Source organism: Sander vitreus, chromosome 18 (assembly GCF_031162955.1).
Source record: "Sander vitreus isolate 19-12246 chromosome 18, sanVit1, whole genome shotgun sequence".
NCBI lineage: Eukaryota > Metazoa > Chordata > Actinopteri > Perciformes > Percidae > Sander > Sander vitreus.
Window position 1 is genome coordinate 19276531 of NC_135872.1, and position 25893 is coordinate 19302423.

The following is a 25893-nucleotide window of genomic DNA, read 5'->3' on the forward strand; positions in this document are numbered from 1 at the left end:
TTAGCTAGTTTTTTGTTATGCTAAATACTAATGCTAATATTTACCAAGTTGCAAATCATTAGCTTACTGCTATGTAACGTTAGTCATTTAGTTTACCGCCACACTGTGACCGACAAGTATTAGCATTCGCTGTCGTTAAGTAACGTTAGGTAGAGTATGTTTATGTTACGGTTTTTGGGTAACGTTACTTATCATATTACAGTTATGTCTGTCATGTAGTTAGCTAATGTTAGTCATTTGAAGTAGCGTACTAGCTAGCTATATATTGCACTAGCTATGGTATATGAGCCCTGCAGAACTTGTTTTAATTTATTAAATCACAAACATTAGACATCGTGTAAACGCCGGTTGTGGACAAACCCACCTTTACCTGTAGCGTAACGTTTACCGACTTCCTCTAACGGTTCCACCTACTCTCTACCTGTGCACGGGGCGTGTTTTACACCTGAAGGAGCTTCGTTCATTCCTGGTTCATTCCACTTCAAAAGACATTTTTAGGAATAGCTCTCCGGCAGAAAACTTTGAATAAAGGTAAGAGTGGTTTCAGAGTTTTGACGTTGTTAGTTTTATGGGCCATTATCCAGCTGGGAATGAATAAAGCAGACTTCTCATGTCCCTGAAGAAGAAAGGAAAAAAATCACATGATTGGAAATGGTCCAGTTTAGATTATGTGTCTGTGGTAAGCCTACACAGAAGGAAAGGTAATGGGTAATTGGTAGGACTTTATTATTGCTGAACAGACTGTGCTGACATTGTACTGTATTCTTCATACTAAAATGTAACAGTAGTGTTGTTTATGGCTCAAAAGTAAGGCATCATACTCATTGCCCCAGGGTTCACTGTCATCATTTTTGTTTTTGTTTTTTATTTTAGACTATTTGCCTTAGTAAGAATGATTTTACAATAAGAAGAGATGCACGGTGCTTTTGGACAATGTCTCCTATTATAATAATATGTGTGTAGTTGCATTGTAAAGAATGGGTTGCTGTGTTTTTCATGGAATGTGCATGTCTTTTTTCCAGTGCTGCATTCCTCTAGTTGTTCCAATATTAAGTCCACTCTTTCAATGGAGTTTTGGTTGGAAATCAAACACCTGTAAATTAGAAATAATCGATTAAACACTGTTCACATTGGCTATACCTTTTTAAGGAGTTAGAATATGAGAGCTCTTTAAACAGTTGCATATTTTGTATGAAAATAGATTTTATGTTTTGTTGTTTGCATTTTGATGAGGCCCAAATTACATCATTGCTCCTCCCATCACTTTGTGGCCTTTATTTGCAGCTAGTGTAATGTTGGAGTCAATTCATCACGCTCCAACACATCTCAACAAGTCTTTCCTCAGCAGACATGCAGGCTCAAACTTTTAACTGTACCCTACAGCTGCATAGGGAGGGAGCAGCACAAAGAAAGCAGAGTGGGTTCGTTAAACCTAGCCTCCCGGCAACACAGTTTCACACAGTATACATTTCTGCTGGGCTACCCAGGACAAATGAAGCAGGTATTTCTATTGATAGCCCCAGCCTAGACGTGTGTGTGTGTGTGTGTGTGTGTGTGAGTTGGCATCTCTTTGTTCACCACACTTTCTAAATTCAGATGTGAAATGAAGGGAGATTGGTGCAGTGTGGGGAGATTGTTGTTTTGCATGGTCTCTCCTGCACCAGATTCGTGTCCCTGCTCGTCACACATTCCATACCCTGCCTGCTCCTCCTCCGCTCTTCTCCCCTTTCTTACCTGCCTGATGTCTTTTATCCATTCACTCTTTCTCAAAATTAAAATCCAACAATTCTCCACCTAGTTGTGCCTTTCTGTGCAGAGCCCTACAGCTGTGATATGCCTGCTGTGTTTACTGTGTGTTCTGCGATCTCATGTATTTTTTCCTGCTGGCACCAGCCAGTACATCTGCCAGTCTGCATGTTCGCTGATATCTTATTTATAAATGTACCGGCTAAGAGGAGTACTTCAGGGGCTGCGGTATCATTGCAGAGATAATACAGAAGAAGCATGGTGAAAATCTGTTCCATTGCTGGCCACTGAAAACCAAGAAAGATCTGTGTTTGTTAACTGTTGGCCAAGATCATTTGGATGTTCCCACAGGATGTTGAGAAACACTTAATCCGCTGACTCATGTTTTCATCCCAGATGTTTCCTAATCTCCCAAACAAAAGAAAGAAGGAAATAATCAACATATTTTAGTGGAATTTCCCCACCATGGGATTATAAAGATAGCGGTAGGTTTTATTATATAAACCAAGGAGCATCCTGTCTATAATCTATGCACCTCTGTCTTTTAAGAACAGGGCCATGACCACAGCCGCAGAGCATGGAGAAAAATCATGGGAGCTGTCCGTGCAGGTGGATCAAAAAGATGGAGATGAGTCCATGAAATTTACACTGAGGGTGAAGGGAGACTTGCACGTTGGAGGCCTCATGCTTAAGCTGGTGGAGAAGATCAGTAAGTGGTTCAGATGGGTAAAACACTGCCGTACCGTAATCCGTCACACTCAGTTTTGGTTTGTTTACCTGGTAAAAGCTTACATCCATTCGACTCGGTTTTAAGCACAGTGCCTCAACCTCTCCCTGCTCCCACAACAGGTCTGTTAGTCAAGCCACACCCTTGTTTGCCCTGCATTTCTCTACATTGCAGTGCCATTGTTTTGCCACAATGCATTGGCTTATGTAGCCCTAGGAGCCAAAGTTCAGCCAGGATCTTATCTGATATTGCTTAACAGGTCTCTGTAAATTCAGAGGAGCTAGTATTATGGCAACTTCAGTAAGGTGGTTTAAACAGCATGAGACATAATAGATGACTAAGTAGCTTGTCATCAACAGACGGATTTCAGCCCAGCACCATAACATGATGTCAGGTAGACTCATAAAACCCCACTTTAATCATGCTTAGCCACCTACACAACAGTGGGTACGGGAAGTGTTTGTGTCGGTAGCAGATGTCGAGGTTGTAGTTAAGAATGCAAGAGCTCCACATAAAGACCCTTTAAACTTGACATGTAAATGTGTGCAATAACTTTAGGTGTGAGCTACCCTTTAAACTTGAGATATGACAGTAACATGGTAGTAATACGTTTACTTAATCTGTCTGTCTGCAGAGGCTCCTCAGGACTGGTCAGACCATGCCCTGTGGTGGGAACAGAGGAAATGCTGGCTGCTCAAAACCCATTGGACCTTGGACAAGTATGGAATTCAGGTAACATGTAGATGCCAGTGATTAAATCTGTTTTTGTTTTTTTTATAGTTGTGCTAATATGTTATAAATCCAAAAACAATTAAACAAAAATCAATAGAAATGTTTTTCTACAGGGGCGACCTCTAGCTCACCCAGTACAGTGTGCGCCCCACGTAGGCTGAGTCCTTTGCAGCGGCCGGGGTTCAAAGCCAACCTGTGGCCCTTTCCTGCGTGTCATTCCTTTATATCTACTATCACTATCTAATACAAAAATAAAAGCCCAGAAAATAATCTTTAATAAAATGTATTTCTACAAAAGGTCAAATGCTATTTGAATGCCCATGGCACAGTAGAATACTCCAGTCAAAGCCGTAATAATTTAATTCTGTGTGTGTCTGTGAGTGTGTAGCTTCTTGAGGCATGGCTACCCATCAGTGGTTTTATATTGTCAGCCCAGCCTTTATTAGGTTTATAATTCCAACACATATTGTACAGCCAAGCATTGTTCAAGCTCAAAGAACTACATATATAGTCATAGTGAAGATGTCACTGTTAACGAAGTGATAGCGAACAAATGAATGCTGAGAAAGATGAGGAAAATATGTACAAATTTATGTGTCAAAGTTCCCTCTCCAAAACAGGCTCACTGTCTATTTTTGGTGTCCATTATCTGCGCTGCATGTGTGAACATCACTTTATACTACATATACCCTCTGTGTACACATTCCACAGACCGGGGAAGTTCCTCTAAGCCCAACTAAGGTTGAAAAGATCTCCAAATCAGCACAATAAAAAAGGAAGGATAATTATGGATTGGTGGATGGTGTGGTTTCAAAAACATAAATTTTTCTACACAGGCTGATGCTGACCTGCGCTATACACCCCAGCACAAAGCCCTGTTGCTGCAGCTCCCCAATATGAAAACCATCAAAATGACCGTCAGCTTCTCCAGTGTGGTCTTTAAGACGGTGGCGGAGATCTGTCGCATACTCAGTATGTTTCTCTGTCCTTTCTGATCGCAGTGTCCCTTTGTGCTGCTTTTCTTAACATTTAATGTGTCTTAGACAGAGACATCGTGGATTGATCTGAAATTAAGACTCACCTTGCTCCCATATTCTCCCTGATCCCCCCCCCCCACACCGTCTGGTGTTGGCTCCATCTCAGACATCAGACGATCAGAGGAACTGTCCCTGCTGAAGCCTCCAGACGATCCCTCCAAGAAGAAGAAGAAGAAGAAAGACAAGAATTCAGCAGATGACGACATCTGGGACATTGATTTACTGAGCGGGGGGCCAGGAGGCACAGGTACTGTGAAACACAGTGCTGTTTCTTACAAAAAACTAGTTTCACAGCGCAAAAGCATCTAATTTAATTTCAAAACAATCTGCAGCATCTCTGTAAAGAAGAAACCGATGCATTGGCTGGAGAATAAAAAAAAAAAAATGTTTTCTGAATGTTTCCAGCGTTATTAAACATGTCTTGGCCTTCGTTAATTTGTCATAGTGTAATGCTGTATTATCATTTCGGCCTCCACCAATATGTAAACCTTTTGCATGAAATAGTAATGCTTTGTGTTTGGAGTGCTACGTGTTCAGTTTGCTAAGGTAAAATGTCTAATCACAGATAGAAGTTTTTTCAGTTTTTTTTAAATTTATATTTAGCTCACAGAAGACTCACTAGTTTTTATAATGTCTGTAATTGGATACATTCATGATTAATGTCCAGCCCTAGAAGGGATAGCATTTTTATTTCTATAAATTACTTCTGCTGGAGGAGAAGAAATGAGAAATTTCTATATATAGTGCTGCGGATATCTGACAGGTCATCTGTGAGATCTGAAAGAATTGTTCAGTATGCTGCCATAGTCTTTGGGGTTTCCCCAACACGCACTCGCTCACTCTTACACTGAGTATCCGGTTCAGATTCCACAGCAACCGAAAGATCACTCTAATAAAGACGTTTGATCTCTGCCGCCTTTTATGTCGACCCAGTTGGTACCTTTTATTCTTTACTGTTAATCCTTCTTTAAAAATGTTTTTTTTTTTTTTTAACCACAATCTGACAGTGAGTTGATCTCAACTTTAAGTGCAGCTCCCCTTACAATTCCTTTTAAATACATTATTAATATAAAAGGTATGCAGAAGCCTTTTTGCTGAAACCTGACCATTTTAATCATGTATCTGCCATTCTCCTTAAAACAAGGCCCCATGTACAGTAAGACTATGACAGCCACCTACGACCCAGAGAACGGGATGCCGGTTTCTGCCACGAGCCTTTGGTTTGGAGAAAACCCTCTAGCCGACTCCCAGCCAAACCTGCCGCCTGCTGAGCTGGCAAAGCTGTACCAGCCGCTCTCGCCAGTGGACAAAGCAATCAACAATGCAGGGTAGATAATAGGCTTTTGCTCATTGATTTGAAACTAGAGGGTGTTAAATGTGGATGATATTTCTTACCACAGCACCTCTAATTGTTCGTTTCTATGATTGACAGGTGGTTGGACTCGTCTCGTTCTCTTATGGAGCAAGACATCCAAGACGAAGAAAAGCTATTGCTTCGCTTCAAGTACAATGTCTTCTATGACCTTAATCCCAAAGTAAGAGACCCAAAATGTATCCCCTTGGGGAAAAAAAAAAAAAAAAAAAAGATATTTTTGACTTTTGGTTTTGAAATGAATTTGAGTGCATGCTTTTTGTGTTTTAGTATGACGCGGTCCGAATAACCCAGCTGTATGAACAAGCTCGCTGGTCCATCCTGCTGGAGGAGATAGACTGCACTGAGGAGGAAATGCTGATGTTTGCTTCATTGCAGGTGAACAACATGCAATCACAGTTATGAAAGTGACATAAGGTTCTGTAACAGTATGTGGATCTATAAATGCTGCATTCAAACCACAGTTATCTGAAGGGCACAGTAATGTAGCCTACATTAGCTAATAAAGGACAGTTTATGTGTGTGTCTTAGCTCAGGAGTATCATCCCTCCGTGAGAGCTGGTTTGGTGTCTAAATCCACGTGAGGACATGTCAGGACATGAGGAAAATCCCCCTGGAGAGGGAGGACGGCAGGGGGATGTTGAGAAAGAGAGATTGAGTAGCGGGAAAAGCAGTATTGAAAGAATTATAGCCACCCCATCAGATAAATTGGCTCTCAAGAACTAATGATTACCATCATAACTGTGTCATGTTTCAGCTGTGACATTCTGTAGTCTCAGGCCATCTCTGATCCGTTGATTCAGATATCACAGTGATTCAAAAGGAGATCAGTGTTATACTCACCTACACATTAGTGCAATGGCGGGCACACCAGGCTGTGCTCAAACCTCCCTCTGACTCATGCCCGCCTTGCATAACCTCCTAAGTCATAATGACTTGTACTTGTTAAAATATTTGATCATTGCTACTAGAAAAGTCAGTGGAGGGTTTTTCTAAAAACCTTGATTTCCATTTCATTTTCAGTACCACATTTGTAAACTGACCATGTCAAGTGAACCACTGGACCACTCCAACGAACCAGAAATAGATGAAGTGGAGGCTGCCCTGTCCAACTTGGAGGTGACGCTTGAAGGCGGACACACAGACCGAATTCTGGTAAACATATTTTTCTTTTTTAGACGCTACTACACTGGAGTGAATATTAACTGTAATTTTAAGGTTTTCAGGTTACAGTAGAACACCTGTTTTTAAGCAGGAGTGATAGGTAGGCCTCCGATGATTGCATGTCTTAACATGGTGATGTCAGGAGAAGACACGGGATAATTTACAGTTGTTTGTCCCGCCCCCAGGAAGACATTACAGACATTCCAGAGCTGGCAGATTCCCTCCGGCTGTTTAGGTAAACCCACCTTTGTTTCTATAACATGAAGATGCCAACATTAATGACTGAAGTAAGAGCTCAAATATCTCGATCTGAAATTGATCTTTTACTGTCCTTTAAGCCCTCACCTGTCCAGTGGCCTTTAAATCAGCCTAATTTAGTGGCTTGCTGCCATAAGGTCATTTATGGGACGGGTAAAAATATTCTCTATTCAAATTTATTATGTGTATTTACGTCTCTGATATTTGCTTTTATCTTATAATGGACTGCATTTATATAGCGATTCTAGTCTCAGCAACCACGCTTTACACACCACAAGCACCATTCAGCCCATTCACACACTGGTTGAACATTTACACAATTTGTGGTTCAGTATCTTGCCCAAGACTAGTCTGGTAATTGATTCAAAGGAAAACAACCTTCTGTTGAGCTGCTCACTGGAAATATATATTTAATACCATTATAAAACATTTATGCTGTTTTGCTTACAGTCTTTTACGCAGCGCTATCAAGGTAATAACCTTTATTGCAGGCAAAAAAAACCAAAAAAACAACCAATGATTTGTTTTTCCTTTCTTTCGTTCTCAAATCAGGCCCAAAAGACTATCGCTGCGGCCGTACAAAGAGTACTGGTTTGTATTCAAGGACACCACCATCTCCTACTACAAGAACAAGGAGACCTCCAGTGGAGAACCCATAGAGCAGTTACACCTCCGAGGTCAGTGAAGAAGAATGATGTGGAAAACCACTTCTTAATGGGTTCTGTATTGTTGAGGAGTAATAACCCCTGAATATGAGCATTTCCATGATGTGTGATTACATCTTTGAGCATAGCTAGAAAACAGAGAACCAAGGTATTGTCATTATTTATTAATAATAATAATGCTATACAAATTATTTTCTCCTGCTATTAGTATGGGAAAAGTAGTAAATATCAACTATTACAGTCCAAAAGAAATTCAGTGGTATTCTCCTTTAAGCCTCCACCGTAGCTGCAGTTTTATTCTGTGATAATATTAGCAGATCTGTTGTATCTTGCTCTTCTTCTGTAGTTAAATTCACTCAATTATCTCTTCATTTGACAGGCTGTGAGGTAGTCCCTGATGTCAACGTGACAGACAAGAAGTTCGGCATCAAGCTCCTGCTCCCGGTTGCTGACGGGATGAACGAGGTGTACATCAGATGTGACAATGTATGTCCCACACCTTTCTCCCCATGAACATTATCCTGTAATGAGCAGCAATTCTGCCTCCTTTTTTAAATCCCTGTAAAGTGTGCATACATAAATACGGGCTTATATTGTAACCGTCCTGTAATTTCTGCAGGAAACACAGTACGCCAAGTGGAAAGCTGCATGTATCCTGGCCTCCAAGGGCAAGACAATGGCCTACAGCTCCTACAAGTCAGAAGTGAGGAACATCCAGTCCTTTCTGCAAATGAAGAGCCTGGCGCCCCCTCCTGGTCAGGCCGCTCCTGACCTTGACGCCATGGACATGAATGCCGAATGTTTTTTTTCTCCACGCTACACCAAGAAGCACAAGACCAAACAGGTCTGTTTAAGGGCTACGTGCAGTATACTTTGCCAGCAATCATCAGCGTTCCCTTACTGTTAGCACGAAATATATCTGCTTAATCTGCCTGTGATTGTTTCAAGCTTACCGCACGTATCCTGGAGGCCCATCAGAACATAGCGCGGCTGTCCCTAATGGAGGCCAAGATGCGCTTCATCCAGGCCTGGCAGTCGCTTCCAGAGTTCGGTATCAACTACTACATTGTCAGGTACAGTGCACATATTCAGGCATATTACACAGACAACTGGCGACATATTTGAACATCTAAATGTTGTGTTTATGATACAGACAACTGGCGACATATTTGAACATCTAAATGTTGTGTTTATGATTGATGATTTGGTTATTCGTTTCAGATTCAAAGGCAGTAAGAAGGATGAGATTCTGGGAATCTCATACAACCGTCTGATTCGTCTTGACATGTCCTCTTTTCTGCCAGTCACCACATGGAGGTTCGCCAACATGAAGCAGTGGAACGTTAACTGGGAGATAAGACAGGTGAGGGATCTTTCTGCCATATATTGTGTTTTGATATGTCTCTTCGTTCGGGGAAGCAGTTTGGGGTATTGCCTACAGACAGTATTACTTCAGAGACATGAATACTTTGTATGTAATTCCAGGTGACCATAGAGTTCGACCAGAATGTGTCAATAGCCTTCTGCTGTTTGAGTTGTGACTGCAAGGTGGTCCATGAGTTCATTGGCGGTTACATCTTCCTCTCCACAAGATCTAAAGACCAGAACGAGACGCTAGACGAAGAACTGTTCCATAAGCTAACTGGAGGCCAAGAATGAGGAAAGATACGAGCCCGTGCTTCTTTTAGTACATCTGTTGTTTATTTACATGTGTTACAATGTGAATGTACAGCATTCATCTACTGTAGCAATGGTAACCCTAAACACTGAGCAAATCGCTGCCAAAGACAGTGTAATACTGTATACTGTAAGTTTAACATTTTCACTCACAGAATAGCATCATTTTTTGTCATCTATTCATCTGTGAAGTTATAGCAATGTACCCTAAACTAGAAAAATAGTGGCGATGTAAATATGTTGTCAAGCTTCTCTCAAAACGTAGATGCATTATTTGTAAGAATTAAGCTTAGATGAAGAAATGTCCTTGTTTCAGACAGAAAAACATTTTGTAAAAAAGCATTAAAGGGTGTTTTTTGTATTTCACAACTTGTTTCACATTTGTTCATTTGCTGTAACACTATGAGTTTTTACATTGAAGGTTAAACTCATTAATTCATAGACGGTAATGAACTTTATTCCTTACAATGATGGAATGTAATTTCAGAAAATATTATATTCTGTGCTTAAAGACATGGACAGCCATACCAACACTGTGAACTGCTGCGACATGGCCTTAAAAGAGAAGCTTAAAAATTCACAAGAACTATGTATGTGTCTTTGATTCATGATTTACTCAACAATTTGAACACTGAAAGCTTCAGAACATGCTTCAAGTTTAATATAACTTTAATATAACTTATGGGACAGGATATCGAGGCGTAGTCGGGGTGGGGGAGGGGTTGCAGTTCGGTGGGCTGGGGATCTCATCGCTGCTTTATGCAGATGATGTGGTCCTGATGGCATCATCGGCCTGTGACCTTCAGCACTCACTGGATCGGTTCGCAGCAGAGTGTGAAGCGGCTGGGATGAGGATCAGCACCTCTAAATCGGAGGCCATGGTTCTCAGCAGGAAACCGATGGAGTGCCTTCTCCAGGTAGGGAATGAGTCTGGAGAAGGCAGACTCATTCTGCCTTCTCATTCTGAGGTGGTTCGGGCATCTGGTAAGGATGCCCCCTGGGCGCCTCCCTATGGAGGTGTTCCAGGCACGTCCAGCTGGGAGGAGGCCTCGGGGAAGACCCAGGACTAGGTGGAGGGATTATATCTCTAACCTGGCCTGGGAACACCTCGGGATCCCCCAGTCGGAGCTGGTTAATGTGGCTCGGGAAAGAGAAGTTTGGGGTCCCATGCTGGAGCTGCTGCCCCTGCGACCCGACCCCGGATAAGCGGACGAAGATGGATGGATGGATGGATGGATGATGGATAACTTATGGGTTTGGACTGAGGTCACTATGACTTACTGTCTGATTGTAGTTGGGTCATTTGAAAATAACTTGAGACTTGCAAGTTACTGAAGCGGTTTCCCAGGGTTGTTTCATTTCTTGCAGTGTAAGAGGCTCTCTGTTGCTCTTTCAACCACCTCACTGCTGCACTGCTGTGCAGTGGTGGGCAGGTAGAGTTGGCACACTGTTTAAAGGCTGTTATAAAACACCAGATTGTGGCCCCATGGTGGGAAATAATACACACCCAACCAAGGGGTGATGACATGGTCCCACATCTGCCATATGTTCACCCTACAAACTGTGTTGAAGTGCAATCCAGTAGTAGGCTACCAGCTCCCATGTTGATAGGTAGGCTATCAAGTGTATACTTTTTTATAACTATACATAACAAAATCCAGCTTGAATTCAAGTGTTCAGGAATGTGTCGTACAATTTAAAAGTAAATATTCTCAACATGCCTTAACACCATCTGGCCAGAATCAATGCACATCATCCATTTTCCAATTATTCAGATTATTATGGTAAGTGGTATGTGAAAAATAAAAAAATGTGTCAATAGTTTGTTGCAATTTATAGGCTATAAGCATAGACTTTACAGCCTATGGCTATAAGTCTACAATAGTTGGTGTGTTTGCCATATATTGCAACTATTTGATATATTCCACATCTCTAAATACACACTAGCTTACTGTATATAAAAGATATGAGATATGTCATCCCGTATGCAAACATGTTGAAATATTGTGGGAAGAGAATTCAACTGACAAATAATGGGGGGAAAAAACTGACTGGGAATATTCTACATCTCCTCACTGAAACTGGACAACGATTATAATAATTATAATGTATATTTTTACACAGTGTATATTATACATTATACACACAGTGAATATTATATATATTATAGTATATTAACGTTAAAATAATCCAAAATGTATTCGCCAATAAAGCTTCAGCCATATACCTCGTTCAATTTGTGTGCAAGATACAGTGACATCACCTTCACTAATGTGTACCCTTTTCTAACACTGCTGCTTACATTGCGCACAATGTGGTTTACATCTCAATATATATTCTCTAGCACTCGGGTTGTGCACAAAGACTGTGAAATGAGGCTGTGTCTAAAGTCTGTACTTCTTCATAGCGCACCTTCCCTCTCCTCTGACGATAAATTCACGCTCATCGATGATTCTGAAATTTATATTTTTTACTAAGTCATCGCACTTTACCATTGGCTATAGCCTATTGGCCAGCAAGCTCAGCGACGCAAATCCAGCCAATCACCGATGACTATGTTGAAACATGGCACTCTCTACAATCTGCAATTGTTTAGTCGTCCTGGGAAGCTAGGGAAGTGAAAGCTAACACGTGGAAATAGTGATTTGCCGTATTTTGCTTTTAGTTCAGGGTGTTTTAGTGCCTTTTTGAACCGTGCCTTGTCAACGGCGACTCCGTATAATTATCTGAAGGGGACAGCGGACTGGTGAGCTGGTTTAATCTGCTTTATTATGGCGGACAATGTTGACGATGATTCTCTGTACAGAATTAAAGAGGGCGACTACGTTGTGTTGAAACGGGGAGATATCTTCAAAGCTGTGCAAATTCAACCGAAGAAGTAAGTCAAACTATGTAAACCTAACAAAACAAACTAACTAAACATAAGCCCCATTTATTATAATTGCATAAGAGGCACAAACTGGGGCTAGCTAAACCATAACTGACACCTCACCAGTGATATACACATTGCAACATTTGAATGCTGGATGCCGCACATAGGGATGTATAGATCTGTATGTTCTACTCACAGGAAGGTGATTTTTGAGAAGCAGTGGTTCTTCCTGGATAAAGCTGTTGGACAGTTATACAGCAGCACATTTGAGATTGTGTCTGGAGGGATCCTGCAGCCACTGAAGCCCAAGCACACAGATAGCTCCACTGGTGTGTAACCTGCTGCTGTTAAATAGCACCCACTAGTCACATTCATGTTTGAGTTTTACAACTGACACTTTGTATACCTCCAGAGTATAAATCCGTTATTTCCAGACTGTATGCATGGACATGTAAAAGACTTTTACAGGCTTTCATTTTTTACTTTGAGTAATCTATTTTATGTGTTTGTCCCAGATGCAAAGGAGGCAGGCACAGACAACAGGAACATTGTAGACGATGGAAAATCACAGAAACTGACCAGGGATGACATTGAGACGCTCAAAGAGAAAGGAATGAAGGGTCAGGTACATAAACAAAATCTTGTCAGGGTCGGACCAGGGCAAACTGACCCGTGTTCAACCCTTCTTTTGTCAAACTTTGGTTTGATTCAAACCAAGCCAGTCAACACGGGTTGATCCCTCGTCATGACACACAAAATTCAGATAGGACTTGGTTCACAACCCAGGAGCGATGCATACCAATTACCTCATGTGCTGGTAATGGCCAGGGGACCTTTACTGTCCCCCCGTAATCTGCCGCTTAATTTCTTCCTCACCACGGACTGGACTGGCAGGAGCTCCTGCACCTTAAAATACACGTACGCACACACATATGTGGTTCAAACTGTTGTTTACCTCCACTGTAGCTGAAAACATGCCTGCTGCCATCGCGCCGTTTGTTTATGGGCTGCAGCGACCTGTGACAATTGCGTAACGACTATGGCTCCCATTTCCACCTAATGACATCATTTATCCCGCACCGGTTGTTAGTGACCCTTGTGCAAGTCGCACTAAAATTGACCCATGTCCGATCCACCTCTGGACCTAGTTCGCAAGGTCGATGGAGTCGATCAACGCGGGTTTACCCTTTCAAACACAAAGTCAACCCAGCTCGCTGTGAAAGTAATGTAATGTTATGTAATACATAAATGGGAAAGTATGACCGTACTGCCAGATGTCTGTTTTTGTTTGAAGAATAACGTGGGCAATTTTTTTTCAATATCCTCTTTTATTGACATCCATCAAATCTACATTGTGAAAGACAAAAAACAACAATGGATGGATCACTGTAAAACGTTTTGTCTGTGTAGCCAAAGCCTGATATAGTGTATCCGTCTGTGCCATAGAGATCCATTGTTGTCAAGTCGCACAGGGCTGGTTGCTTTATTGAACCTGAGCATCGTAGTTTATCAATCCATCTACAAGGTTCTGCTGCCAATAATACTAACTTGTGCACAAAATAAATGCAATTCACAACTGAAAATAGTCCCCAACAAATTCCTGAATAATGTATGCTTAAAACTACAGTGGCCAGCAATTTCAGGAAATGACTCGACCTTTAAAGGAAATGAAATATTTGTGACCCACTGTTAATGACTTACATTTTAAATAGCTAATCAGTGGGCTTGGGGGCTGAGTGGCACAGGCAGGGTAGAGAAGACGTAAAGCATTGTTGTTTTTTGTCTTGTCATGGGAACCTTTATCTTTTAAATTATCCGATGAAATGTCGAAGTATAACAGAAGAGAGACTGGAGAAAATGTGTGTGTGTGTGTGTGTGTGCTCCACAGGAAATCATTCAGCAGCTTATAGAGAACAGCTCAACATTCAGAGATAAGACTGAATATGCCCAGGATAAGTACATCAAGAAGAAAAAGAAGAAGTGAGTCACTTCCGAGGATGCACCCACAATTTGTTTCTGACTTAACATAATGTGGTGCGTTGTAATTAGTGTTATCAGCTGTTACCATTCCTGTGCTTTCCCAGGTATGAAAATACTGTGACGATTCTAAAACCGTCCTGTCGCATCCTGGCTATGATGTACCATGGCCGGGAACCGGGGAAGATCTGGTGAGTCAGCACAAGGATTAGCAGCATGTGTGAAAGTTGACTTTAATAGAGCAGAGAGCGATGAATGTATGATGTGTATGTTTTCCTGTGATGCAGCCACCTGCGGTATGACACACTTGCCCAGATGTTGACTCTGGCAAACATCCACGCTGGCAGTAAAGTTTTGGTTTTTGAGACTTGTGCTGGCCTCGTGCTGGGATCTATCATGGAAAGAATGGGCGGTACGTCAGTCCCGTAAACTTTTCTGCAGTGTTCTTCCGTCTGACCAAATGATTTGAGCATTTTCTATACAAATAATGTATTTAAAAAGCCTTAACTGGCCCTTTTGTATAATGACCCTCTCTTTCCTCCTCATCCAGGCTATGGCTCAGTGATCCAAATGTACCCAGGAGGTGGGCCCGTTCGGGCGGGTGTGGAGAGCTTTGGCTTCCCTGAACATTTTCACGATATGCTGCATGAGTTTCCCATCTGCCATGTCAATGCTCTGCTGGCAGGCACTCTGGACACCGCCGCCAAAGATCCCAGTGCTGGTAGAGCCTGCCTTTTAAAAAAAATATTATTTTATATATATATATATATATATATATATATATATATATATATATATATAAATAATAGTTATAGGCTTGTTGTTTTTAGATGAAACGGAGTAGCTGCAAGTTAGTGCTGAAAAGCCATAGAAAACTAAATATTTCCTGGATGGTCATTTTATCATAGTTTGACCTTTTTATTAACTACACAGACTTAAGAGTCTTTGACATGCCTCTGAGGTGGATTCTCTCCCTCAACATTACAGATTCAAAGAAGTCTGACATGGCTGCAGAGGAGGAGCAAAACCAGCCTGAGGCAGAACGGCGGGGCAGTCCAGAGGAACAGAGCATGGAGACCAGCAGTGGGGCTGATGGCAGCCATGACCACGAGAAAGCTGAGCAGGAGAAACTCAAAGAAGCCAGAGTATGCCCACTATTTACTGACCCCACTTAGGACATCCTTCATTTTTGTGTCACTGTCGTGCCTTTATATTTGAAAGCAACAGGATGAAGCATGTATGTAAAGAAAAAAGAAAAAGGATCTGAAATTCAGTGTCCTATTTTTATTTTTTTAATCTATTTTTAGGCTCAGGGAAAAAAGGTGAAGCAGGAGGAGAAACGGAAGAAGCTGGCTGCTGCTGCTGCCCTGCTGGAAGGCAGGAATGCTGATGGGTTGGTGTCAGATTTGGCTTCTTGCTTTCACATTTCTGTTCCTCTGCACCGCTCTGTTCTTTTCGGCATCGGCCTCTTTCTCTTCCACCTCGGCTTTATCAGTTCTGGATGGCGCCGTGGAGTAAACAACAGTAATTAAAATAGATCTACAGGGATTACAAAGTGATGAATGATGAAGTATTATATATATGTCCATAAAAAGTCATGATGAATGCCTTTCTCTGAGCTCACACACGGTGCCCCTACTAGGTGAACAAAGTGATTGCTGTGCAGCTTCCTGTCATATAAAATGAGGAACTTGCTTTATAGCTTATTCATGATTAATGAATGAAGTGTTGTGAGGGTGACGTGAGTATTGATCTTGTTAGTCGATTGACTTTCCTCTGAGTCTTCTCTACATCATAGCAGCTATATCATAAACTGGACCTTAGAGCAGGCTGTCCTAAATCAGCCTTTTTTACAGACTCTCATCCAGCTACGTAAAATATGAAATGAAGGTCTACAATAGGTACTAAATCCCCAAGTATTCCGGTCATAACTCGCATCGATATTGCCAACATACACATTTCCAATAACAAAGTGCACGGTTTACAGTGTATGTCATATTGGACAGGTTTGCTTCATCATCTGTTTGTTTCCCACATGCAGGTTGGTCATAGCCAGTCGGTTTCACCCGTGTCCAGTCCTAACGGGCCTGCTCAAATTCCTCTCCCCCTCCAGGCCTTTTGTAGTCTACTCCCAATACAAAGAGGTAAGATCATCATGGCTAGTGCTATGTACCGGAACCACAACACGTTTGGATGAGGATAATTAGTTATGTCTCTCATTAGCTGCCACTGCACACAGGTTTTTAATCTTCCAGTGGGAAATGACCTTATAACATGACTGCAGCGGACATTCCTGTCACTGCCAAGGAGTTACAATGGCCATCACGTCCTTGCCTATTATTACCTTTTGTGCTTATGTAGCTGAAAAGATCACCCTGACTTGTTGACTCTGCAGTCCTCCTCCTCAATGCCATTTTTTTCCCCATCTCCATCTCTGTAGGCTCTTATTGAGTGCTACACAAAGCTCAAGGAACAGGGCGGTACAGTCAACCTCAGACTCACAGACACCTGGCTCAGACATTACCAGGTAACATTTAAACTCTAAATCAGCACTGATATATAGTATTATGGCTGCTCTATAGAATACATTGGATGCTTAATTTGAGTCATTTTCAAATCACTGCTCAACATTTCTTTTTATGCTTTCTTGTAAGCAATTCATCTCTTATTTTTTTTGTAAATTAATCTTTAGGTCAATAAAATGTCAGATAATTGTAAAAAGAAAAAAGAAAAATGAAGGTGACACTAATCAAATTGGGTCTGACTAACATCTATTGTTTGACCATAAATATTTTTGTTATAATTATAATTTGCAACGACAAAGCATAGACAAGCAGCACATTCTCACATTACAATAATGTTTGGCATTTTTACTTGCTTTTTAAACCATTAAATAAATTGTCAGAATTGTCATTTCTATCCTCTTGAATTCCCCCAACATTTGCACTCACTGCCCACACTTATTTGTTTGTGTTGCTTCTTCCAGAATTGTGTACTATGCAGCAAGTAGATGAAAACAATGTGCATACTCAGATCTTCCCCCTCAATACCAAAGTGTTATTCCACCCAGCCCTTCCTCTAGAGTGAATGTCTCCTGACTGTATTTCTGCGTCGTGTCCCTAGGTGTTGCCTAACAGGACACATCCTGTGCTACTGATGAGCGGGGGCGGGGGATACCTCCTCTCAGGAACAACGGTTGCCGCGGACCGTTCCAAACCCGCCGGCTCCCAGCGAGCTGAGGAACCAGCGGCAAAGAGACTGAAACTGACCCACACTGAAGGATAAACGAATACAGAAGAATCCCATCTTTTAAGGGCACGTTACCAATGGCCTATAGGGATCTTCCTCCAGCACGGACTTCTCTTTCTGCTGAAATGATTTGACACATCTGGAATAAGGGAGACCGGAGTGTCTGGTTTGCATTCATCGGAGCACTTTTTCCTGTCGTGTGTGTTCAGATCAGTGCAGATAAAGGTGTAATGCTGAGAAGCAAACTATAAATCAGTTTAGGCAGTGTAAGCTCAGTGTATGTATTGCGTAAGGAATTTCTGAAATCTAAATTGAGTGTAAGTGACAAATTTGTGACTTGAGGCAGTACCGAGTTAATGCTCTCCAGATTCTAGGTAGGCTTTTTATTTTCCCCACAGAAAGTGCCATTTGTTTTGATGATCTAGTTGCTAATGCAGCTTCACTGTGGGTTAAATCTGTATCTGCACAGGATTAAAAAGCAGTACTAAGCCGGATGTGTGTACACTTATTTTTTTCATCAAGAAATAATTTGAGAGGTAATTTGTTTGGTCCCAGAATAACTCCTTTATTGAGTACAGACTGAACAAACTCTTCAGAACACAATGATTGAATAATTTGCCTCAGATGTGTATATATATGTAAACATCAAAACCATTCCCATGCAGATTCATTTAACATCTGAATATCACAAATATGTTGATAAACAAGTTGACAAAATGTATTAGCAAGGCTCCAAGATACATTTTTGTTTTTTTAACACCAAGCACACTAAATTGGCTGACATACAGTAAAGACAGCAGCTTTTGTCCACTAATAGTGTCTTTAAATGCTGTCCATTCTGGTTATGCACTGTTGTCATGCAACTTGGCAGTGATTTTCTGCAGCTCCGTGTCCATCGCTGCGAGGTTTTCCAGCTCTTTCTCCTGAAAAACGAGCATACATCAGCAAATGCCTGCTCAGAAATCTGTGTAATCTATGTAAATTGGTCATTTAGGTTAAACATTCCCTAATTATCCCTTGATTTGTGGTGCTGTAGAACTGACATCACTACACCACCTCCTTCCTGATTACTTTTTCTGCTTTAAGTATGTGACAAGATAGGGAGGTCTCTACAGGCCGGCGCTCTCTTTTTAATGGGCATATTATGACTTTGATTGCTCTGGGAGGCTATAATCATGGGGTTTTTAGTGTGATTACTGCAGCAGTCATAAAAAGCTGGTGTGCAAATAGAAACACAGCACACATGTTGTTGTGGAGAAGAGAGATGCTGTGAGGAAGAACTGATTTGAGCCAGACAATAAAATATCATTCTTGCGTATTCCAGAGTTGAGGAAAGAGCCACTGCCTATGATGAATACACTGGTTATATTTCTCCTCCATGTATTTGGGACATGCTCATGGGGGACAGTTCTTGATGTGCATTTGCACAGATGCATATTCACCGATGCTCTGAAGGCTAAATCCTGACATCTCCATGTAGACTAGAGATTACCATAATGAGCATGGTTGCTTTTCCCCCACTGTGAAACAGTGTGGCAGAGGCACTTGATGTGCTTCATGGCTTTACTGGGTCAGCTTTATATAAAAGGGGAAGATTTGTTTTATGGAAATGCCAGCCGAATTGAGGTTCTTTACATTATGGATCAAAGGTGATTTCAAACATAGAACTGAGTTTTGCCTGAATCCTGGCTGCTACATGGTATTAGATATGAGATGTATTTTCAGTTCAGTGGTCTAATCAGAGGTGAACATGACACCAAATAAATTCTCACATCAGTCATAAAGGTGTTTTTGTTTTTGCACAAAGTGAAAGCCGTGTTTACCTCCTGTGGAGTAAGTGCTCTCTGGTGCATGCTCCTCTTTAGCTCCTCTTGATTAGAATGGCTGGCCAGCTGGTTTATCTTATAGCTCAGTAACTTGGCCAGTTCATCCATCTGAACACATTAAAGGCAGAATCACATTATGTCTAAACTGTACGATGTAGGCAAAATAATGATCTGCTCTGCTAATCAAACCATTACTGGTAATTGATAATGTAATCAAAATGGTTGAAGAAACAGAGTTTATTTTTTAGAAAATTGACTGGTGCTGGGTTAATACTAAGCAAAATTACATACACGTGCTAAAAGGTTTAATAGGCTAGGAACATTTACAAAGTTACCCAAGGACATTTTTAGAAAGATCAAATTTCCTTAATCTGCATGTTTCCGTTGCCGCTAATCGAAAGCAATTTGCAGAAATATTTCTGCTTCATATATGCAGGAAAATAAGATACACATGATGCCTACCTTGTTAGAAGTTGCAGCATGCTCATCTGAATCCCTTTTATACCACGCAGGATGGTAGAAACCTCTGAAAATCCATGGATTGCGCTTTTCTGCTAGATACCTGAAAAACAGCCCCAATTAGTTTCTGTTCTTACAACAGTATTTATGGCAGCACAGGTACATTTCATTTCTTGTTCATTTCTTGTGCAAAATGTGTTTTGATCCCAATTGATTGGAAACTGGTGTAACTGAGCTCTGCAGTGTTTTGTGTATTGGGGTGCAGAATACAAAGTTGCAGAATTAAAGAGTACGAGTTGTTGGATACCTCATTACTTGGTCCCCGTCCTTTGCCGTTTCCTCATATTCCTCTGAATCACCCCTCTGTTCTTCCTCTTCTTCTGATGAGCCTCCGCCACGCTTGTGAAACTTCTTTTTATGGTGGTATCGATGTGTCGGTTTCCATATACGCTTTTCTATTTCTTGCTCTTCTTTTCCATGTCTTTTGTCGAGGCCCCAGGACTCCTGGCTGCGTTCCCCCTCCGGCTCTTCTCTCACCTCCTCTGAGAGCTCTTCATCACGCTTGTGTCTCCTCTGGTGGTACCTGCCGGCCCTCCAGTCCCTCTTTTCTCTTCCAGTATCAAAGTCCCAGGACTCCTGGCTGCGTTCTTCATCGGGCTCTTCCCTGGCTTCTTCTGAGAGCTCTTCGTCACGTTTGTGTCTCCTCTGGTGGTACCTTCCAGCCCTCCAGTCCCTCTTGTCGAGACCCCAAGATTCCTGGCTGCGTTCTTCTTCTGGCTCTTCCTCGGAGAGCTCTTCGTCACGCTTGTGTCTCCTCTGGTGGTACCTGCCGGCCCTCCAGTCCCTCTTTTCTCTTCCAGTATCAAAGTCCCAGGACTCCTGGCTGCGTTCTTCATCGGGTTCTTCCCTGGCTTCCTCGGAGAGCTCTTCGTCACGTTTGTGTCTCCTCTGGTGGAATCTGCCGGCCCTCCGGTCCCTCTTGTCAAGACCCCAAGATTCTTGGCTGCGTTCTTCTTCTGGCTCTTCCCTGGCTTCTTCGGCGAGCTCTTCGTCACGTTTGTGTCTCCTCTGGTGGTACCTTCCAGCCCTCCAGTCCCTCTTGTCGAGACCCCAGGACTCCTGGCTGCGTTCGCCATCCTCTTCCTCCTCCAGTGGTTCATCACCACGTTTGTGGAGCTTTTTCTTGTGGTGGTAGCGATGTGTGGGCTTCCATATGCGCTTGTCTCTCTCCTCCTCGTCCTCGTTCCCTTGCCTTTTGTCCACATCCCAGGACTCTTGGCTACGTTCTTCCTCTGGCTCCTCCCTCTCTCCTCCTAAAGCTTCCTCATTGCGTTTGTGTTTTCTTTGGTGGTATCTTCCAGGCCTCCAGTTCCTCTTCTCTCGCTCTTCACCTCCTTCGTCTTCGGATCTCTTTTCCTCGATCCCCCAGCTCTCCTGACTGCGCTCATTGTCTTCTTCTTCTTTTTCTTCTTCTTCTCCTCGTTTGTGTTTCCTTTGGTGGTACCTTCCAGGCTTCCAGCTGCTCCTCTTCTCCCGCTCTCCTTCCTCTTCGTTCTCGTGTCTCTTCTCTTTCTCATCACCCAGGCTCCAGGATTCTTGGCTGCGTTCGTCTTCGGGGATTTCTCTTTTTTCCTCCACAGATTGTAGGAGAGCCTCGATGTCTTTCACATCTGCTGCCTTTGCCTCAGGATGACCTTTGGCCACCTCTCCATGAGTTACTATTCCCTCCTCACTCTTCTTGTCCAGCGGGGCATGTTTAACCCCTATGAATACAGAACAAAAGAAAAATCATAAGATGTGCTCAGTATAGCTCTAAGACTTCAGCCTTAAGGTCAAATCCCATCTTGTATTTGGTCACTCTTGTTTTGTCTGTGGCATGAAAGCTACATGTCATTTAGCTGACGCTTTTATCCGAAGCGACATACAATTGCTATATATGTCAGAGGTCACACTCCTCTGGAGTAACTAGGGGTTAAGTGTCTTGCTCAGGGGACACATTGGTTGATGTATCGCAGTGGGAATCGAACCCAGGTCTCCCACACCAAAGGCAGGTGTCATATCCACTGCGCCATCACCAACCCCGAAGTTGAAAGCTGAAAGCAATCTAAATACTGTAGCTCTATTTTTGTCACCAGCTGTTTGCCAAGATATATTTGTTCAAGTGTTTTTTATGTGTTTGAATCTACAAGCTTCTCAATGTCTCAGCAACCTGACAGTTAAAAGATTACTGCATCAACAATATCCTTAATGCTTTAAATATGCCTGTTTACTATCTCCATGCACAGTGAAAAATCTGCTTGTGCTACAAACCTGCTTGGAGAATATCTTTGCATTCCTGATCCAGCTGGGAGTCCGGTTTGGAAAGAGCTTTGGACAGAACTTCAACCAAACAGCGTGTAACCTGCAATAAACAAAGACTATATATTAGAGCTGCAAAGATGAATCGATTCATTTGATTTGTTGTCAACAATGAATCAAATCAAATGTCATCAAATGAATCGCCAACTATTTTGATAATCGATTAATCTGTTTTGGGTCCAGCTTAAATGTGAATATTTTCCAGTTTCTTCACTCCTCTGTGACAGTAAACTGAATATCTTTGAGTTGTGGACAAAACAAGACATTTGAGGACGTCCTCTTGGGCTTTGGAGAACACTGATCGACACTTTTTAACTAATCAATTAATCATTTAATCAAGAAAATAATCGTTAGTTGCAGCCCTGTTATATATGTAGCTCTTTGCTGCTTTAATTACTGCCAAGCTGCTGTGTTAAATGTAAATATCAAATTGCATCAGAAAAACATACCACATCTTCTCTCTGCCCTTCTTTTCCCACTGGATGCGCTAGATTTTCTGCATTAGAACGAAAGCATTTCTGTTAGAATGAGTCAAACTGCACAAGGATTGCATGTGTTGTGCATGAAAGAGCAGTTGCTGTCTCTGTCCATGGTCCTGAACTGCGCTCACTAACTTACAGCACCGTGCAAGAAGAAAACCAACACTCCGTTACCTACCTGTCAACAAAGCTGCAACCACAACAGCGACAAAAATAAGTCTCATCTTGGCGAGATGAAGGTACATCCAAGAAAATGTGAGAAAAGCATTAACTTCAGTCTGAAGCTGAAGCTGCAGGAGAACAAGAGAGCGCTGACTGGGCGCCTGCTGCTCTGAAGACTGGAGCAGAGGAGCGCCTCTAATATAGAGAGAAGTGGGCTGGAGGAGCGTGGGAGGAGGGCTTTAGGCGCTGTTAATGACATGACTCATTAGACCTGCAAAAAGAGTGGTCTGAGTGAAATTTGATGCACGCACAATGTCGACATTTTGCGCAAAGTGAATTAGTAGTTAGTGTCACAGTTCATTCAGGTGATAATAGGAACAGATTCACGAGACGGTGGAATTAGGGTTATGTAATGTGTTTGTGTTTAATGCCGTGAGATGCCTGAGGACAGGAAGGTATAGGGGGTGGACACAGCATCACGAAGATTCGTGATGTTTTCTGCAACTCGATACTACAGCCCTGCCACCCTAGTTTGTAAAGAAGAAGTCTTGTTTTTATGTCAGAGTGAAGTTGATTCAGCTCAGCCTACGGAATGTTTATGCTGCTGGTGTTATTCTGTTACTGAAAAAAGTATTATATTGGAAGTTGGATGCATGGTAACTCAAGTCCTGTTTATTGCAGGTCTACTTGTTTTGGTTTGCATCAGTTTGCAAACATATTCATGACATTGTGCCCTGTGGTTAATTCACTCAAAATCAAATTGTAATAATTGTTTGGCTTACCCCTGTCTCTAGCTGAAGTTATGTAATATCCCAGTATTATCAACTGCAATGTTGCCCTACATTTCATGTTTGCTTAAATGATTGAATGTAGGCTAATGTAACAAAAAGAAAAAGAACAGTTAGAGTAGACATTTAGTAGACCTTTACAGCCATGGAATCTACTCAACCCCGAGTCAGAATTGAGCCCAACTGACTCCTCAATAATTCATTCATCCTTCAGCACATCCTGTCCAGTTTCCCATGGGAAGCTGTGAGCTTCAGCACCACTAGAGGAAAGCTAGTTAACGGAGAACAGTCAAGTGACATGGATGTGTTAGAGGAGTGTTTTTGCTGTACTAGTTACAGATACAGTGTTGCTCTAATCAGGAGTATCATGTGACTGGCTTAAAAAGAACACAGCTGCACAGAAACATAACAAATGTACTTGACAAGTGCAACGATTTGTGTGTTTATGTGTAAGGACGGTGATCCAATCTTGATTTCAAACTTCTACTTTTAATCTCCCCAACTTTACATGAAGCAATGAACAGTATCTTAATCTGCGACTGCTGCCGTCTTCATAACAGACCCTGGATTGGGATGAGCTGACATGTGCAGCGACAGAGCTCAAACTGAGTATGCTCAGCTCAGCACGGCTCAGAACATTCAAACTGACAACTGCTAGCATCTTCTTTTTGGCACTTTGCGAGTTTTTTTTCTTGCTTCCTTGTAGAGCAATTGGTTCTTCCTCAGTGCATATACTATTTCATTCAGACATAAGAAAAGTCAAAAAATGACCGGTTTAAAACTTTGCAGAATGGGCTACCATAAATTCAAAATGACTCCGCTTTATCTACATATATGGGCCTCTGTAGATGCTTAAAAATGTGTGATGATAAAAATGTTTACATGGCGTGTTTACACAACAAGCACTGACCTTTATGTATGGCAAAGTACATTCAAATTCAATCATGTCTTGGAACAGCTGCGGGCAAAATGAGAATATCGTGCTCCATAAATCTGCTCTCACGCCTGTGCCTCTCGTGCCTACATGACTGGTTACGGATATCTATCTTTGTTACTGCAGACAGGCGCCATTGAGGGGACTGAAATAATTACTGGTCAGAGCATAAAACAGTGTATTGTATATCCAAGCTATATGCGGTAATCCAAAGCAGCCAGTGAACCCAGACTTTTGTGTGAATGATAAGATTTTCAATTTCACATGTTTTGTGTACTGAGCAACAGCAGCAGGAGGGTAAGCAGGAGGGTAACAGTGCTGCAGTTTCCTCTGCCGTCCCCAGGGAGGAAGTCATGTCTGTGACTGAGGCTCAGTGCTCCAAGTGAACCATCCAGTCGCTAGATATCAAAAGCGCTGAAGCACAAAATTATACAAGCCCCGTGCTCTGAACAACGTGCGTGTGTCCGAGAATGCGTGTGCACACGCATGTTGTGCTGTGTATGTGTTTTTGTGGCCTTACTGCTATTGCTCCAGGCCTGATTAATATTTTAGTGAGCCATGAAGATTTAGGAGCTTACGGGCAATGAAGGGGTAGATTTGAGAGGGAGCGCTCGATGCGTTCAGACAGGCTCTGTGAGCACGACTCCGATTGGTCCCTGTCTGCAACACCACCACACCTTTCATCATGACTTATTACATGCAAGAACAAAAGGCAAGCGGCTCACGATGAGCACAAAGCAATGTGCCGCATGAAAGCCTCAACTGGGCTTTGATCCTTGGTGGGGACTAGCTTCGTGTTTGGCTCTAAACTACTGAGGGACTTTGCCGATATTCTAAGGACAATAGGAGAGTCTCTGTGCGGCCATCTGTGGTCAAATGCACTTTTGCTCTTGTCTGTCTGGTTAAAATATCATTATTGTCTGACATTTTGTTGAAAAAGGGGGGAGCTTTATTTCTCTTTTTTGGAGCCACTTATTATTAGTCTTTGAGCACAATCTGATGTTAGATCTCAAGCAAACATCCATCCCTAACTTGAAATATAAAAATCATCTTGGTTATTGCTAAAAATAGTTCCAACATAACGTCTAACAGCAAAAGTATAAACACAGACTTTAATGGTTTTTAAAAAATCGGTCATTTGCACAAAAAAGTATACTATTTTTGGAGCAAGCAACATCCAAGCAGCTTCTATTGTTGTCTTTTTTTTTTTTTGTCTCTGCTGATCAAACATTGTGGTTTTCACCAATAAAATGTGTATTGTGCCGTTTTGTCCAATCCAGCCAACAAGTAGCACATTTAGGGCCCCTTGTGTTTATTGTTCTTTTAGTAAGAAATAAATGGATAATAAAACAGAAATAAAAACTAAAAGAAACTTTTTAATTACCAGCCGCAACGCTGGTATTGTTTTCAC

The 25893-nt window shown here is 41.9% G+C and overlaps 3 protein-coding genes across 5 annotated transcripts; 2 read left to right on the top strand and 1 right to left on the bottom strand.

Annotated features, from left to right (window-relative positions):
- The first annotated feature begins 421 nt into the window (after positions 1 to 421).
- On the top strand, positions 422 to 9747 carry fermt1 (FERM domain containing kindlin 1). 3 transcript variants are annotated; one of them, XM_078274932.1, is made up of 17 exons: positions 429 to 531; positions 1384 to 1501; positions 2296 to 2455; positions 3108 to 3205; positions 4042 to 4177; positions 4349 to 4489; positions 5387 to 5570; positions 5675 to 5777; positions 5885 to 5992; positions 6638 to 6769; positions 6964 to 7013; positions 7589 to 7713; positions 8081 to 8187; positions 8321 to 8545; positions 8650 to 8774; positions 8923 to 9064; positions 9187 to 9747. In XM_078274932.1, exons 2-17 carry the CDS (start codon positions 1493 to 1495, stop codon positions 9358 to 9360), a joined length of 2019 nt encoding a protein of 672 aa, XP_078131058.1. In that variant the 5' UTR covers positions 429 to 531; positions 1384 to 1492; the 3' UTR covers positions 9361 to 9747. The 3 variants fall into 3 exon arrangements, with proteins under 3 accessions (XP_078131059.1, XP_078131061.1, XP_078131058.1); XM_078274933.1 differs by lacking the exon at positions 1384 to 1501 and having other exon boundaries at positions 422 to 531; XM_078274935.1 differs by lacking the exon at positions 1384 to 1501 and having other exon boundaries at positions 426 to 531; positions 2301 to 2455.
- Positions 9748 to 11958: 2211 nt separating this feature from the next.
- Positions 11959 to 17809, top strand: trmt6 (tRNA methyltransferase 6 non-catalytic subunit). Its single transcript, XM_078274871.1, has 12 exons — positions 11959 to 12256; positions 12449 to 12579; positions 12766 to 12875; positions 14139 to 14230; positions 14335 to 14418; positions 14515 to 14639; positions 14778 to 14948; positions 15215 to 15372; positions 15535 to 15620; positions 16269 to 16371; positions 16668 to 16754; positions 17351 to 17809. The coding sequence occupies exons 1-12, from the start codon at positions 12150 to 12152 to the stop codon at positions 17510 to 17512; spliced, it is 1416 nt and encodes a 471-aa protein (XP_078130997.1). The 5' UTR covers positions 11959 to 12149; the 3' UTR covers positions 17513 to 17809.
- Positions 17810 to 17813: 4 nt separating this feature from the next.
- chgb (chromogranin B) lies at positions 17814 to 25166 on the bottom strand. The gene is made up of 5 exons (XM_078275417.1): positions 25061 to 25166; positions 20069 to 21524; positions 19765 to 19864; positions 19300 to 19410; positions 17814 to 18399 (listed from the first exon to the last, which is right to left on the bottom strand). The coding sequence occupies exons 1-5, from the start codon at positions 25164 to 25166 to the stop codon at positions 18319 to 18321; spliced, it is 1854 nt and encodes a 617-aa protein (XP_078131543.1). The 3' UTR covers positions 17814 to 18318.
- Positions 25167 to 25893: the final 727 nt, after the last annotated feature.